The sequence below is a fragment of the Buteo buteo genome, chromosome 17 (assembly GCF_964188355.1).
Source record: "Buteo buteo chromosome 17, bButBut1.hap1.1, whole genome shotgun sequence".
NCBI classification, from domain to species: domain Eukaryota; kingdom Metazoa; phylum Chordata; class Aves; order Accipitriformes; family Accipitridae; genus Buteo; species Buteo buteo.
The window spans coordinates 25782032-25794159 of NC_134187.1; the positions used below are offsets into that span (position 1 = coordinate 25782032).

Here is a 12128-nt window from a genome sequence, read left to right on the forward strand (position 1 = left end):
CTTGTCAGTCAAGGGCCCTTGCGCATGGCTTCAAAGCCATCTTTACGTGGTGGTTTTTCTTAGGTAACATAGACAAGGTGCCGCGCTTGTCCTACAATCACAGGTTTCTTTATTCTCGTTCTAGTTTGATTTCAAGAGAACGGGGACCTCCCTGGGCAGCTCCCAAAGGCGTCTGTCAGCTTTGGGGGCAGGACTCCATCGAGGATGTCCCTCTTCAGGAAGACCAAGAGGAGGATGATGATCTGCAGGAAGGCGAGGAACAGCAAAAATCTCCTGCGGGACAGGAGAGGGGTCAGGCAGAGCTGGGAGTAAATTTGTCTCGGCTCTTGACAACCACCCTCTTTGAACGCCACCGTGGGGCCTCGCACCGTGCTGGGCACAACACACCCTGCTCGGGACTGGTTGAGGCTCTGCTGTACCTCTTCCCAGTGGGCCCCCCCCAAAATCCCCCGCTATGTGCCGCCCGAGCAAGGAAGAAAAGAAATCCTGAACTACTTCATCCCTGACAAGTCCAAACCTGCCCAGTGCCCTTGGACCAGTGGCACGGGCATCCCACTGCGTAGGGAAGAGCCCCGGCACTCCGAGCCCCCGGAGCAACTCACCTCAGCCAAGAAGCGATCTTATGCCTCCTCGACGCCAGCTGCTCCTCCTACAAGCCAAGGCACACAGGGACATGCGTTGGGGTGCGTGAGGCAGCTGAGGTCTGGGCGCTCAGACCCCCTCCCTCGTCCCTGCTGAGATCAGTGAGGGCCCCCGTATCCCCTGGGCACAGTGCAGACCCTTCCCTCCCCAAGGCCCACAGCGGGGTTGTCTGTCCTACCAGCCGCACATCCACCACCTCCTGCAGCAGGCTCTTGCCTGCCACGTCCGCCTGCGCCGCCGTCTTCCCCCTGCTACGGACACCACGGGGTTTGGGCTGTGAGAAGAGACCTTGGCCAGCATGGTGATCCCCTGGGTGGCCAACAAACAGGGAGCCAGGGTGCTGCCCAGCCTCTGCTGGGGCTGGCACCAGGCACCCCCGGCATCCCAGCCCCGCACAGACCCACCCCAGGCCCGGAGGGCACGGAGGAGAGCCTGGGAGCTGCTCGGAGTTGTGCAGAGCTGCTGCCAGGAGTCCCGAGTTGCTCAGTGCTGTTTTGAGCCGCTCAGACAATTCAAAGGGCTCTCCAGAGCAGGCTGGAGGAGCCAGGAAGATGTCTGTGAGCAGCAGAGGCCTGCCCAGTGCTGCTCAGCAACCCCCCCGACCCCCCGCCCCAGATTTCAGTCAGGGCCCCGTTGCCACTCACAAAGCTGTCGGCTCCTGGAGGCCTTGCTGCCTCTCCAGCAGGTGCTGGAGCTTGTTCCTCAGCAGCTGGAGAAGCAAAGGGCCTGGTTAAGAATCCATGCCATGCCTCCTCTGCGGGGGGTTCCCCCACAAACGTGTTGAGCCCCCGTGCCTCCTGTCCCCAGTACCTCATTGATCTGGGCCTCCTCCTGCAGAGCTTCTACCGCCTCCGACCACTGCTCCCTCTGCCGAGCCAGCGCGGGACGTCGCAGGGAGCCATGCACGGGAAAGGGCACCTTCTGCGCCACTTCCAGGCTTGCAGCTGCGTCCCTCTTGGCCATTTCCAAGTGCTTCTGCGAGAGAGGAGGGGAGGAGGAGGAGAAGCCGTCAGGGCACCGGGACACTCCCCAAGCGCGCTCCCCTCCGGCTCCGCTCGGGCACTGCCTCTGCCCTCGCGTCCCCTCTCCTTCCCAGCCCTGCAGGCAGACAGAGGGACCCCCAGGCCCGACTCCGGACACGGGCCTGAGCAACTGGCTCTGGGCGACCCCAGCTGAGCAGGGGCACTGGAAGCCACCAGATCATCTCCAGAGGTCCCTTCCAACCTCAGCCAGACTACGCTTCTGTGAACTTGCCTTCATCTGGGCCATCTGCCTCTCCAGCCGCTGGAGCTCATGGCTGTTCTTTTCCAAGCAGCGTGCCATGACACAATTCCAACATGACGAGCTGCACGCAGGCACCGTCTTCCCGAGGTGTTGGGGGCACCAGCGACTGATGGGGAGAGAAGGAGCTCCCCCATCCCTGCTGTGCCAGGCGCCCGCGCGGGGTCCGTGAAGCTGCTCTGCCCCCACTGGCCTCTCCCCCGTCAGGGCCTTCCGCTGCATGGTGGACAAAGGACAGGTCGATTGCGAGTCTCCTCTCAACTCCTGCCCAACAGCTCCGAGGCTCTCCCCGGAATGCTCCCCCGCCTCTGGCAGCAGCCCCTTTTATACCCGCCGGGGCGCCGATGTCACAGGCCCCAGGTGACGTCACAGAGACACAGTCATCGCTGTCCACTGTGACATGGCCGCCAACTCCCTGGGCTGGTGCCAAGAGCTGACCTGGGGCTCGGCCGCAGCCACGGGGGAAACAGGGCATCACTTTTAGCCCACCGGCAGGAGCGACCGCGGGCACCGCTTGCCGGCGTCTCCCTGGGGGGGTTTGCCGGTTCCTCCACCACCCGGCTGCCGCCGCTGCCCACCCCGGGACCGAGCAGGAGCCAGGCTGCGCACACAGTCCCAGCAGACACTCGCACGGACACGCGTGAACGACGGGCGTGCACGGATGGCCACGCCGCATGGGGTTCAGCATCCAGCCCCCACCGGGATCCAGCATCCAGCCCCGGGGGGGAACAACAGTCTGGGAAGGGGGAAAAATAAGGAGCAGCTCTCTGTCAGACTCAACAAGGGTATAAGGGGGTCCCGCCGGAGGCCACCCTGAGTCAGTCCTCCTCGGAGCAGCGGGTCTGCAGTCCGGGACTCTCTCCTTGGGTCAGGATGCCGCCCCAGGTAACTCCTCGAGGTTGAGAGCCCTCCTCTTTTAGGTGAGTGAGACGTGCATTTTGAGTCATCACTTTTAAATCTTAAGGATTCTTAAGGCAGCTGTGTAGTACCAATTCCCCTTACATCATTGAGCCTGTGGCTCACTAATGTTATTGGAGTTCTAACTAACTTTTTACCGAAGAATAAATCTGACTTTTAACACCTGCTGGATTTGATTGTGTGAGCCTCCCTAACAGACCTCCAGGCCCTTCATGCCAGCTCATTCCTCGGTCTCAAATTACTACTGCTGAGCAGTCACAATTAGAATTTCCCCTTCAGGGGTCTCACGCCACCCCAAACCATGCATGAATCCCAGCAGTGCCCCAAAATGCTGCCAGTGCTCACGTTGGTGCCCCCCACCTCCAGCCCCCCCCCCCCCTTGGTACCCTCCCTGCAGGTATCGATGTACGTGGACGAGATCCCCCGCGCCGTCTCTTCTCCGGGCTGAACACCCCCAGCCATCCCAGTTGAGCATCCCCTCCCTGAACCTGCTGGCCACGCTCCTCCTGACGTAGCCCCGGACACCCTTTGGCCACCTTGTTGGACTTGATGAGGTTCCTTCTGGCCCATTTCTCCAGCCCACCCGCGTCCCCAGACACCAGCACACCCACTGGGGGACCAGCCACCCCCAACCCCAGTTTTTTGGGTGCCGGCGCGGCCAGCCCGTCCCCGTTGAGTCGGGCACTGGGGGAGTTGCACCCCCAGCCACGGGATGGAGGGATGAACCATGACACCAGGGATGCAGACAAGACAACGTTTAATTTCTTTGACATTTAAGAAGGGGGAGTGCCCCGAGCATCCCCAGCCCCATGCTCCCCGGCAGCTCAGTAGTAGGGGAACCCATTTTTCTTCTGGGACCAGCGCTGCCAGCACGGGGGCTTGCGGAAGCGGATGCGGCAGGGCTGCCAGTGGCGTCTCCACCAGGACTTCAGGCAGCGCCAGAGCCGGGCACAGCTCTCCCGCAGGCACCGTCCAGCCCTGCACGGACCCGGGGCCATCCGGCCACGTGTCCTGCCCACGGGCACCCGCTGCCGGGGACCGAGCTCTGCTGGGATGCTCATGCCCGCAGCAGCAGGGATGGTGCTGCGCAAGCCCATGGAGCTGCTTCTTTCCTGCTCTATGGGGCTGCTCCTGTCCAGTTCCACAGAGCTGCTCCTCTTCACGTCCACCGGGCTGCTCCTGTCCAGTTCCACAGGGCTGCTCCTTTTCACATCCATGGGGCTGCTCCTGTCCAGTTCCACAGGGCTGCTCCTCTTCACGTCCACCGGGCTGCTCCTCTTCACGTCCACCGGGCTGCTCCTGTCCAGTTCCACAGGGCTGCTCCTCTTCACGTCCACCGGGCTGCTCCTGTCCAGTTCCACAGGGCTGCTCCTCTTCGCATCCACCGGGCTGCTCCTGTCCAGTTCCACAGGGCTGCTCCTCTTCACGTCCACCGGGCTGCTCCTGTCCAGTTCCACAGGGCTGCTCCTCTTCACGTCCACCGGGCTGCTCCTGCCCAACTCCATGGGGATGCTCCTTTCCCACTCCATGAGGCTGCTTCGCTCTTTTCCCGCATCCGTGTCCCCACCCGCAGCCTTGTCCACGTCCGCATCTGCCGCTGGCAGCTCAGCCCCAAAGCGCTGGGGCCAGACTCTGTCCCTCAGCAACCCCAGTTGCACCTGCACCTCTATCTTGGCGGAGGGGAGGGGGGGGTCCCCGGGTGGGGTCCCACCGCAGCCTGCTGCCGTCCCTTGCCGCTGGGCCAGCACTGTCCGCAGCAGCTCACTTTGCTGCTCAGTCACTGCTTGGGCACCCTGAATGGTACTAATAAGCTGGAGGACGAGCTCCCCCTCGTCCATGGCCACGGCTGGGGGGCTGCTGGGGGGTGGCTCCACGTCCATGGCGCTTTGCGCCATGTCCCCACCATCCCCGGGGACCCGCTTTTGCTTGGCCCCCACTGGCAACTCCAGCAGTCTGTCCATCGACCTCTTCACAGCCTTGGGGCTCTGGGGGGGTCCCGAGCCGGTGAGTGCCGCCAGCTCCGCCGTGGCACTGGGCCAGGGCTCTGGGAAGGAGTAGAGGGAACACAGGGAAGAGGAGCTGCTCCCCAGGATGGAGGACATGGAGACCAGCGGGGCCCCTGGGGGCAGGCACTCCTGGCTTGACGCCTGCATGATGACCCTGCAGAGAGGAGAGGGAAGAGACCTGGCTGCACCCCGGCCCCTCCAGCGGGACCCGAGGGCAGCACCCCCTCCTTGACAGGCAGGCGAGGGTCTGGGGCAAGATCTGGGGGGTCTGCCCCAGCACTCACATCTCCAGGATCTGTGTGACCTTCTCCACATCTCTATGTGTCTGCTGCAGAGAAGCTGCCGAGGGAGGGGATACAGTGAGCGGCCAGCAGCCCCCGGCACAGCCCCAGGGTCAGGGCTGCCGTGGGGTTCCGCCGATGGGGGGGTGCTCGGTGCCGGGGCCGCTCACCGCTCTGCTTCTCCGTAGGGGCTCTCGCTGCTTTCATCTGACTCTTCAACTCCTTCCACAAACCCTGTAGGATTCCCCAGGAGCTGGGTGAGACCGGAGCAGCTCCCAGCCCCACGCCACAGCCCCCCACGCCACTCCACACCGCCCCACACAACTCCATACCCCATGCCACACCGCGCAATGCCACGGCACGCCATAGCGCCATGCGGCACGACAGCCACCTACCCAGAGCCGCTTGACCTGCAGGACAGCAGAGACCAGGCTGAGCTGCACCACCAGCATGAGGAGCTGGAACAGCTCAACCAGGGTGAGGTTGTTGGAGCGCTCCATGGCACCGGCTCCGGTGTGGCCACGGCGCTCCAAGTCACCGGTGGGGGTCCGCGGTGCAGATCCCCAGTGCCTGCATGGGTTCCCAGTGATGGGCACCCAACGCTGCTGCTGGTGTGGCAGAGGCGGAGGCTGCAGTCTGCCAAGACGATGCCAGACCGCAGTACCCACTGCCTGCTCCCGCAGGGCTCCGCACCCCACTTTTATAGTACGGCAGCAGGCAGACCCCCCCTTTGTGACATCGCGGGACAGGCAGACACCCCCCCTTTGTGACACCTGGCAGCCCCCCGTACCCTCCCCAGCCTGGTACAGGCAGATGCAAGGGGCTCAGGAGGGTCTGGGATGTCCCCCTGGAAATCAGGGATGGCAGCTGGGGGAAGCCCACAGTCTGCAGGAAGGGGGACCCTGGGGGGGCTTCAGAGGGGAGGGAAAAGAAGGAGAAGGAGAAGAAGGGGAAGGGGAAGGAGAAGGATAAGAAGGGGAAGGGGAAGGAGAAGGAGAAGGGAAAGGGGAATGGGAAGGAGGAGAAATTAAAGAGAATCCCCTGGGTGCTGAGCCCAGGCCACCAAAGTGGTCGTTGGCGCTGGGGGAGGGACGGCTGTTGGGCCGGGATGGCCCCGAGCCCCAGGTGGGGCAAGGGTCTGCGGGGCTGGGGCCGAGTGCCTGCCCCCAGCACCGTGTCCCTTCCCCGTCTCACCCTGCCCGCCAAAGAGGGAGCTCGGTGCCGCTGACTGCCCCCGCGGTGACATGTCCCAGCTGGCAGGTCGGTGCCAGGCACACCAGGCTGGTGCCAGCCCCCCCTGCCCCCACCTTGTCACCCAGTTGGGGTCACCACATCCCTGCGTCACCCACACCAGGACGCCTCTGCTCCCACCCCACGTGCAGCCACACAGCCCCAAGGTTGGCAATACCGCGTGCAGCCCTCCCCTCCAGCCCCAGCCTAAGCCCCCCCCAGGTCCGAGAGCAGCGTAGGGGGGGTCCCGAGCACAACCCACTTGTTGTAGAGGATGATGTCCGGCCGCCAGACGTAGCTGCTGGGGATGCGGATGCTGTCGATGCCATCGTAGGCATCCTTGTCCCAGGTGAGGTGGGCGTCCAGCCAGGCCTGGCGGACCCACAGGCAGGAGGTGAGGACCTGGTTCCTCTCATCCTGCCGAGGGGAGAGGGTGGGCGTGGGGGGACAGACACCAGTGCCACCAGCAACCCCCCTCGACCCTCCAGTTCAGCAGCTTCTGTAAGGGTCCCAAGGGCCTGAGATGCTTTCAAGGGGACTGTACTGGTTTTGGGGGGGTTGGAGACGTCTGAGCTGGTTTCAAGTGGTCCAAGCTCCTTTTGGGGGGTGGGGGCAGTGCTGTTTTTTGGGGGTCTGAGCTGATTGGGGCCAGCTGGGCTGGTTTTGAAAGGCTTGGGCTGGTTTTGAAAGGTTTGGGCTGGTTTTGAAAGGTTTGGGCTGGTTTTGAGGGATGAGCATCAGCTCTGGGTCAAGCAGGACCCGGTGGGGGAGAGCAGAGCCCAGCTAAGCAGTGACCAGGAGCGTGACAGGGAAGGTCCCATTTTGGCCGGGCTGGGCTGCTGGTGCCGGTGCCAGTGCCGTGCCCGGCCACTCACCATGTCAATAATCTGGGAGAGGGTGATCTGGAGAGTGACGTTGAGTGCCCGGTCCGTGTCCTCCACGGGGCGCAGGGCACTGGAATAGTTGGCGAAGAGGTCATGGAGCAGCTTGTAGGCGAACCTGCCCTGTGCCCCCCGGCAGCCTGAGGGGACCCAGACCAGGGCTGGAGGGGCCGCGGCAGTGAATGCAGCCGGACCCCTCCCAAGGGACCCCCAGGACCCGGCTGTGGGGAGCCACTGGCAGTCGAGCGAGGTGGAGAAGCATGCAGGGACGCCCACCCCTCCTCACCACCAGCCCAAGCCCCCCAGCCCACCGACCCCGTCCCCCACCAAGGGATGCCCAATGCATGGGGATGCTGCTGCTCGCAGGGGCCAGGGACCCTCTCCCCACGCCCAGGGCTGGGTGGGGGTCAGTGCCCGTCGCCGCCCCCTCTGCCGCTTACCTGGGGCCGGGAGGCAGCTGGCGAGGCAGAGGGCGAGCAGCGGGCGAGATCCGGGCTCCATCCCGACGTGCGCAGGTCCCGGGGAACACGGCGGGGGGGAACGTGCTGCCTGCAAGTGCCGGGGTGACGTCAAGGCTGGGGCAGGGCAGGGGGGGGCATGGCCCCCCCCCAGAGACCGATAGTCTCTGTGCGGCGAGCCCTGTGGTGGGGGGGTAATGGAGAGCGACCCCAGAGGATCCCTGGCTGGGACACGGTTGGGGTGCAGCTGAGCCCGTTTGGGACTGGTCTGGGTGCTGACACGCTGCCTGCTGGCTGCCCACCAGCTCCCTAAGCCCAGGGAAGGTTTTGCCCACCAGCCCCCTGAACCATCACTCCCACGAGACCCTCCTGGCCACAGTGGTGGCAGGCAGCCCCTTCTCTGCCTGCTCCAGGCAGCTCGGGGCCAGGACCACAGTGACAAGGACCGTACGGCGAACTGGAGCGGGCAGGGACGAGGTTGCTCCTCACTGTGTTGTCTGGAGCTAATGATTGGGATGATGGGGCAGGGTGAACCCTCACTAGGTTTGCAGATGACGCCACACTGGGAGGAGTGGCTGAGATGCCAGAGGGTCGCGCTGCCATCCAGAGGGACCTGGGACAGGCTGGAGAGATGGGCCAACAGGAACCTCATGGAGCTCAACAAGGAGAAGTCCTGCTCCTGGGGAGGAACAGCCCCCGGCATCGATCTATGCTGGGGGCCACCCAGCTGGAAAGCAGCTCTCTGGAAAAGGCTCCAGGGGTCCTGGTGGACACCAAGCTAAACATGATCCAGCAAGGAAGGCTAACGGTGTCCTGGGCAGCGTTAGGAGTGTTCTGGTCGAGGGAGGTGAGCCTTCCCCTCTCCTCAGCACTGCTGAGGCCACACCTGGACTGCTGTGTCCAGTGCTGGGCTCCCCAGTACAGAAGAGAGAGAGATGGACATACTGGAGAGAGTCCAACAAAGGGCCACAAAGATGCTGGCAGGGCTGGAGCATCTCTCCTATGAGGAAAGGCTGAGAGAGCTGGGACTGTTCAGCCTGGACAAGAGAAGGCTCTCAGGGATCTTATCAATACCTGAATGGAGGGTGCCAAGAGGACAGAGCCCAGCTCTTCTCAGTGGTGCCCAGTGCCAGGACCAGAGGCCATGGGCACAAACTGAAGCGCAGGAGGTTCCCCCCGATCATTAGGAAGCACTTTTTTACTGTGAGTGCGACCAAGCACTGGCACAGGTTGCCCAGAGAGACGGTGGAGTCTCCATCCTTGATATTCGGAAGCTACCTGCACATGGTCTTGGGCAACTGGCTCTAAGTGGCCCTGCCTGAGCATGAGGGTTGGACCAGATGGTCCAACTTCCCACCACCACCCTTCTGTAATGCTGTGTGATCTGTGGCCCTGGGCAGGGACATCACTGTGGGGTGAGTGGGGACGAGGGGCTGTGCACTGTGGTGGCTCACATCCCCTTGTGCTCTGCACTCACAATTTCATACTCCCCAGACTTGTAGCCTGTTGTCCTGGGCTTGCTGATGCAATCGGAGAAATCTGGAAGAGGGAGGAGCAGGGTGTCACCCCAAGATACCTGGGGTGGCTGTGCCCTCCCTGGGGTCAGCTCAGGATCCCCACAGCCCACCCTTCCCTGAACCCCCTGGCTCACCCACTCCCTCGGTGCTCAGGCGCTTGTCCCGGAACTTCTCGTATGCGGCGTTGGGATTAATGATGATGTGCTCCACACTGGTGCTGGTGAGCTCCTCCTGCACACAACGCTCAGCGTTAGGGATGAGGCAGTTGCGAGGGTTTGTTGGCAAAGCCGCCTCCCTGCAGCACCGGGGGTGGGCCGGCGCTGGGGAGAGGATGGAAAGTAACAGAGGGGGCGAAGGTGGCCCCGTCCTCCCCAGGACAGGGGCACAGCCCCCAGGGACTGACATGCAGCAATGGAAGCCAGCAAAGGATCCCCCAACCTGCTGCCCTGGGCCACAGCAGCCCCTCTCCAGCCCTTGTGCCCCATCACGGCCTGAAGCGCTTTCGGGGAGCCCTAGTGTGCTGCAGATGGACAAGAAGGGGTGAAAGCAGCGGGAGCAGCACTAGCAGCATTAGGGGGGGCTGTCTGGCTGAGGGGAGGCAGGAGCGAGCACCCGCGAGCAGAGCACAGGGTTACGTTGGCCAACAGACGGGCTCTTACCAGCTCCTTGTGTTTCCCAGAGGTGAGAAAGCCAGAGCAAGGTTAGAAGAGGGGCAAGAGAGAGACAAAAATCACGTTAGAAGGTTTGTCCCACGCACAGCCCGCCATCTCCCACATCCCTCTGCCAAGGCTGCTGCTGGGCTGGCCCCACGTGAGGGCTCAGCAGCCACATGGGACACGGGACCGCCAGCGTGGAAATGAGGGCAGTGGCGGAGGCAGTGGCTGCAAGAGCAGGGGCAGCGGTGGGCTGGACCCCTTGGCTGGGTGCCCCAGGGCAGCCAGGGCTGGGGACAGCCAGGGACACACCGGTCATGGCCACCATGAGGGGTGCTCAAGGTGCCCAGAGAAAGTGTGGGAGCAGGGGGCAGCCAGAGTCCGGGGACAACGCAGCTGAGTCCCCATTCTGATAACCTCCCTCCAGCTCCAGCTCTTCTTTTCCCCTGGAGGGGGATGTGGGCAGAGCCCAGGGCAGGATGGGCCCCCACGGAGCAGCCCAACGCCTGGAGGGTGCCTGGGTCTCCCAGGGTAGGAGGGAGGCATTGGCTGCGGTCCAGGGGGGCAAAACCCCGATGCTGGTCCCTGGAGGGGCACGAGCTGTCCCCTGCTTAGCAGCCAGACCCATGCTCTGCTGGCAGCAAGGAAGGGAGCTCAGCGCAGCCCCACTCGCCTGCCCATGTCCTGCCCAGGCCCCCAGGGTACTGTGAAGCCTGGCAGGACGGGCTGCAGCGGGATGGCAGCCACTGGCCCTGGGGAGCACCCCTCTGTGCAGGCAGCATCACTGGGGGGGGCACAAGGCCGCCGGGGCAGGAGCGCGTTGTGGCTGAGACCCATCGTGGGGGTCCCTGGGCGTCCCGAAGGACAAGGAGGGCAGCACGTGCAGTCAGGCAGAGCAGATGCAAAGAGGGCAAGGGAGAGCGGGGGGGCAGCAGCAGTAGCACGTCGCACCCTGGGACCCCCAGCCACCACAAGCTGCCTACCCTCTGCCCCACGGCAGGGTGACCCACAGCCACGACCAGGCAACGCAGCAACAGGCAGCGGCTACGGGACCCCATGCACATCTACTGCATGGAAAACAAGTCTGCAAACAGCAAATCTTTCTTTCTTGCTGCTGGTCTCCCTTGCCACCTTATCTTGGCACATTTCCCTTTCCCTTCCCAGCCAGCAGCTATTTGAATAGCATACTATTGCAAATGCCAGTGAGGGTTGTTTTAAGCTTTTCTGAAGGTGTTTCTCATTTTTCTTTTGCTGGTCAGACAAGTTAATTTGCAAATATGTAATAATTTAAGCAAGATGGGAGAATAACTGAGAAAGAAATCGAGTGCTAATAGCATGATTCATTCTGATACACAATATTCAAAACAAACCAATTTCTTTCTTCCCACTCTGTGGGACTGATTGGTCATACAGAAGGTTAAGATACCAATATGGTTGTTTTGGTCAACACTCTTCTTTAGGAGCTAGTAATGACACTCACTGCTGCATTCCCAACATCAGCTGGGAGGCTCCCAAGGAATCAGCAAAAAGGTTGCAACACACTCTCTACTGGCTTCATTGCACTAACAAATGGGAGTTTCTGTCACACACCTTTCTCCCTAGTATGAAACCCAAATGAAGCTGTGGTAGCAGTGCTTCTTAGCAAGGTACTTCTCTGGGGTACCGGAAAAGGCAATTTTTGCCTTACAAATGTGCTATGGCATCTTTTCCAAACTGAATTCTTTAGGCTTAGTTGAGAATGCCTCCAATGTCTATCCACTGTGCTCCCTCACATGCTATGGTCCAAGGCAGGGGGAGAAGGCAGATGCAGGCACAACAGAACCCTCTTCTCACCCAGAAAGCCATCTCCGATGGCTCCTCCTTGGGTAAAGAGAGGCAGAATGGCTGCACCACTTAGAGTTGCATACTTTGACAAAATTATCCAGGTGAAGAAGTTGAAAAAAAGCCGCTAAGAACTGGGTGGACAACAGTGGATAAGTTAACCTTTTCGATGAATCAAAGCTATGCTTTCTCCATAAGCTGCTCAGCTGCTGAATGCAGGCTGAATACAGGCTGAACACTCAGTGAATACATCGGTTAGTTAACTGACGTTTCACTTGAAAGGTATATCCCTCAACTGACCTATCAATATCAAAGAATTTTGTGAATAGTTTTCTTAAACCTTTTGTGAAAGTATTGCTTCCTCTTTTGGATTACTGCTTATTGCTGATTTACATCTTTTGTAGCTGCTAACCAAAATAACTCTGTGGAGTTTTAAATAT

General features: G+C 61.6%; 1 protein-coding gene and 2 long non-coding RNA genes across 3 annotated transcripts; all 3 read right to left on the minus strand.

The window, feature by feature from the left end:
• Positions 1-242: 242 nt before the first annotated feature.
• On the minus strand, positions 243-1264 carry LOC142041223 (uncharacterized). The gene is made up of 3 exons (XR_012653383.1): positions 821-1264; positions 603-649; positions 243-273 (listed from the first exon to the last, which is right to left on the minus strand). It is a non-coding gene; the product is annotated as an uncharacterized LOC142041223 (long non-coding RNA).
• Positions 1265-6565: 5301 nt separating this feature from the next.
• Positions 6566-7585, minus strand: LOC142041197 (neuronal acetylcholine receptor subunit alpha-10-like). Its single transcript, XM_075049853.1, has 3 exons — positions 7567-7585; positions 7234-7379; positions 6566-6775 (listed from the first exon to the last, which is right to left on the minus strand). Exons 1-3 carry the CDS (start codon positions 7583-7585, stop codon positions 6566-6568), a joined length of 375 nt encoding a protein of 124 aa, XP_074905954.1.
• Positions 7586-7709: 124 nt separating this feature from the next.
• On the minus strand, positions 7710-9449 carry LOC142041124 (uncharacterized). The gene is made up of 3 exons (XR_012653362.1): positions 9349-9449; positions 9175-9236; positions 7710-7788 (listed from the first exon to the last, which is right to left on the minus strand). It is a non-coding gene; the product is annotated as an uncharacterized LOC142041124 (long non-coding RNA).
• Between the last annotated feature and the right edge of the window lie 2679 nt (positions 9450-12128).

Excerpts from the sequence above, each read along its gene's own strand:
- LOC142041197 (XM_075049853.1), bottom strand. Across the intron at positions 6,776-7,233 it reads TCTCCCAGATTATTGACATG|GATGAGAGGAACCAGGTCCT; the intron begins GTGAGTGGCCGG and ends TCCCCTCGGCAG.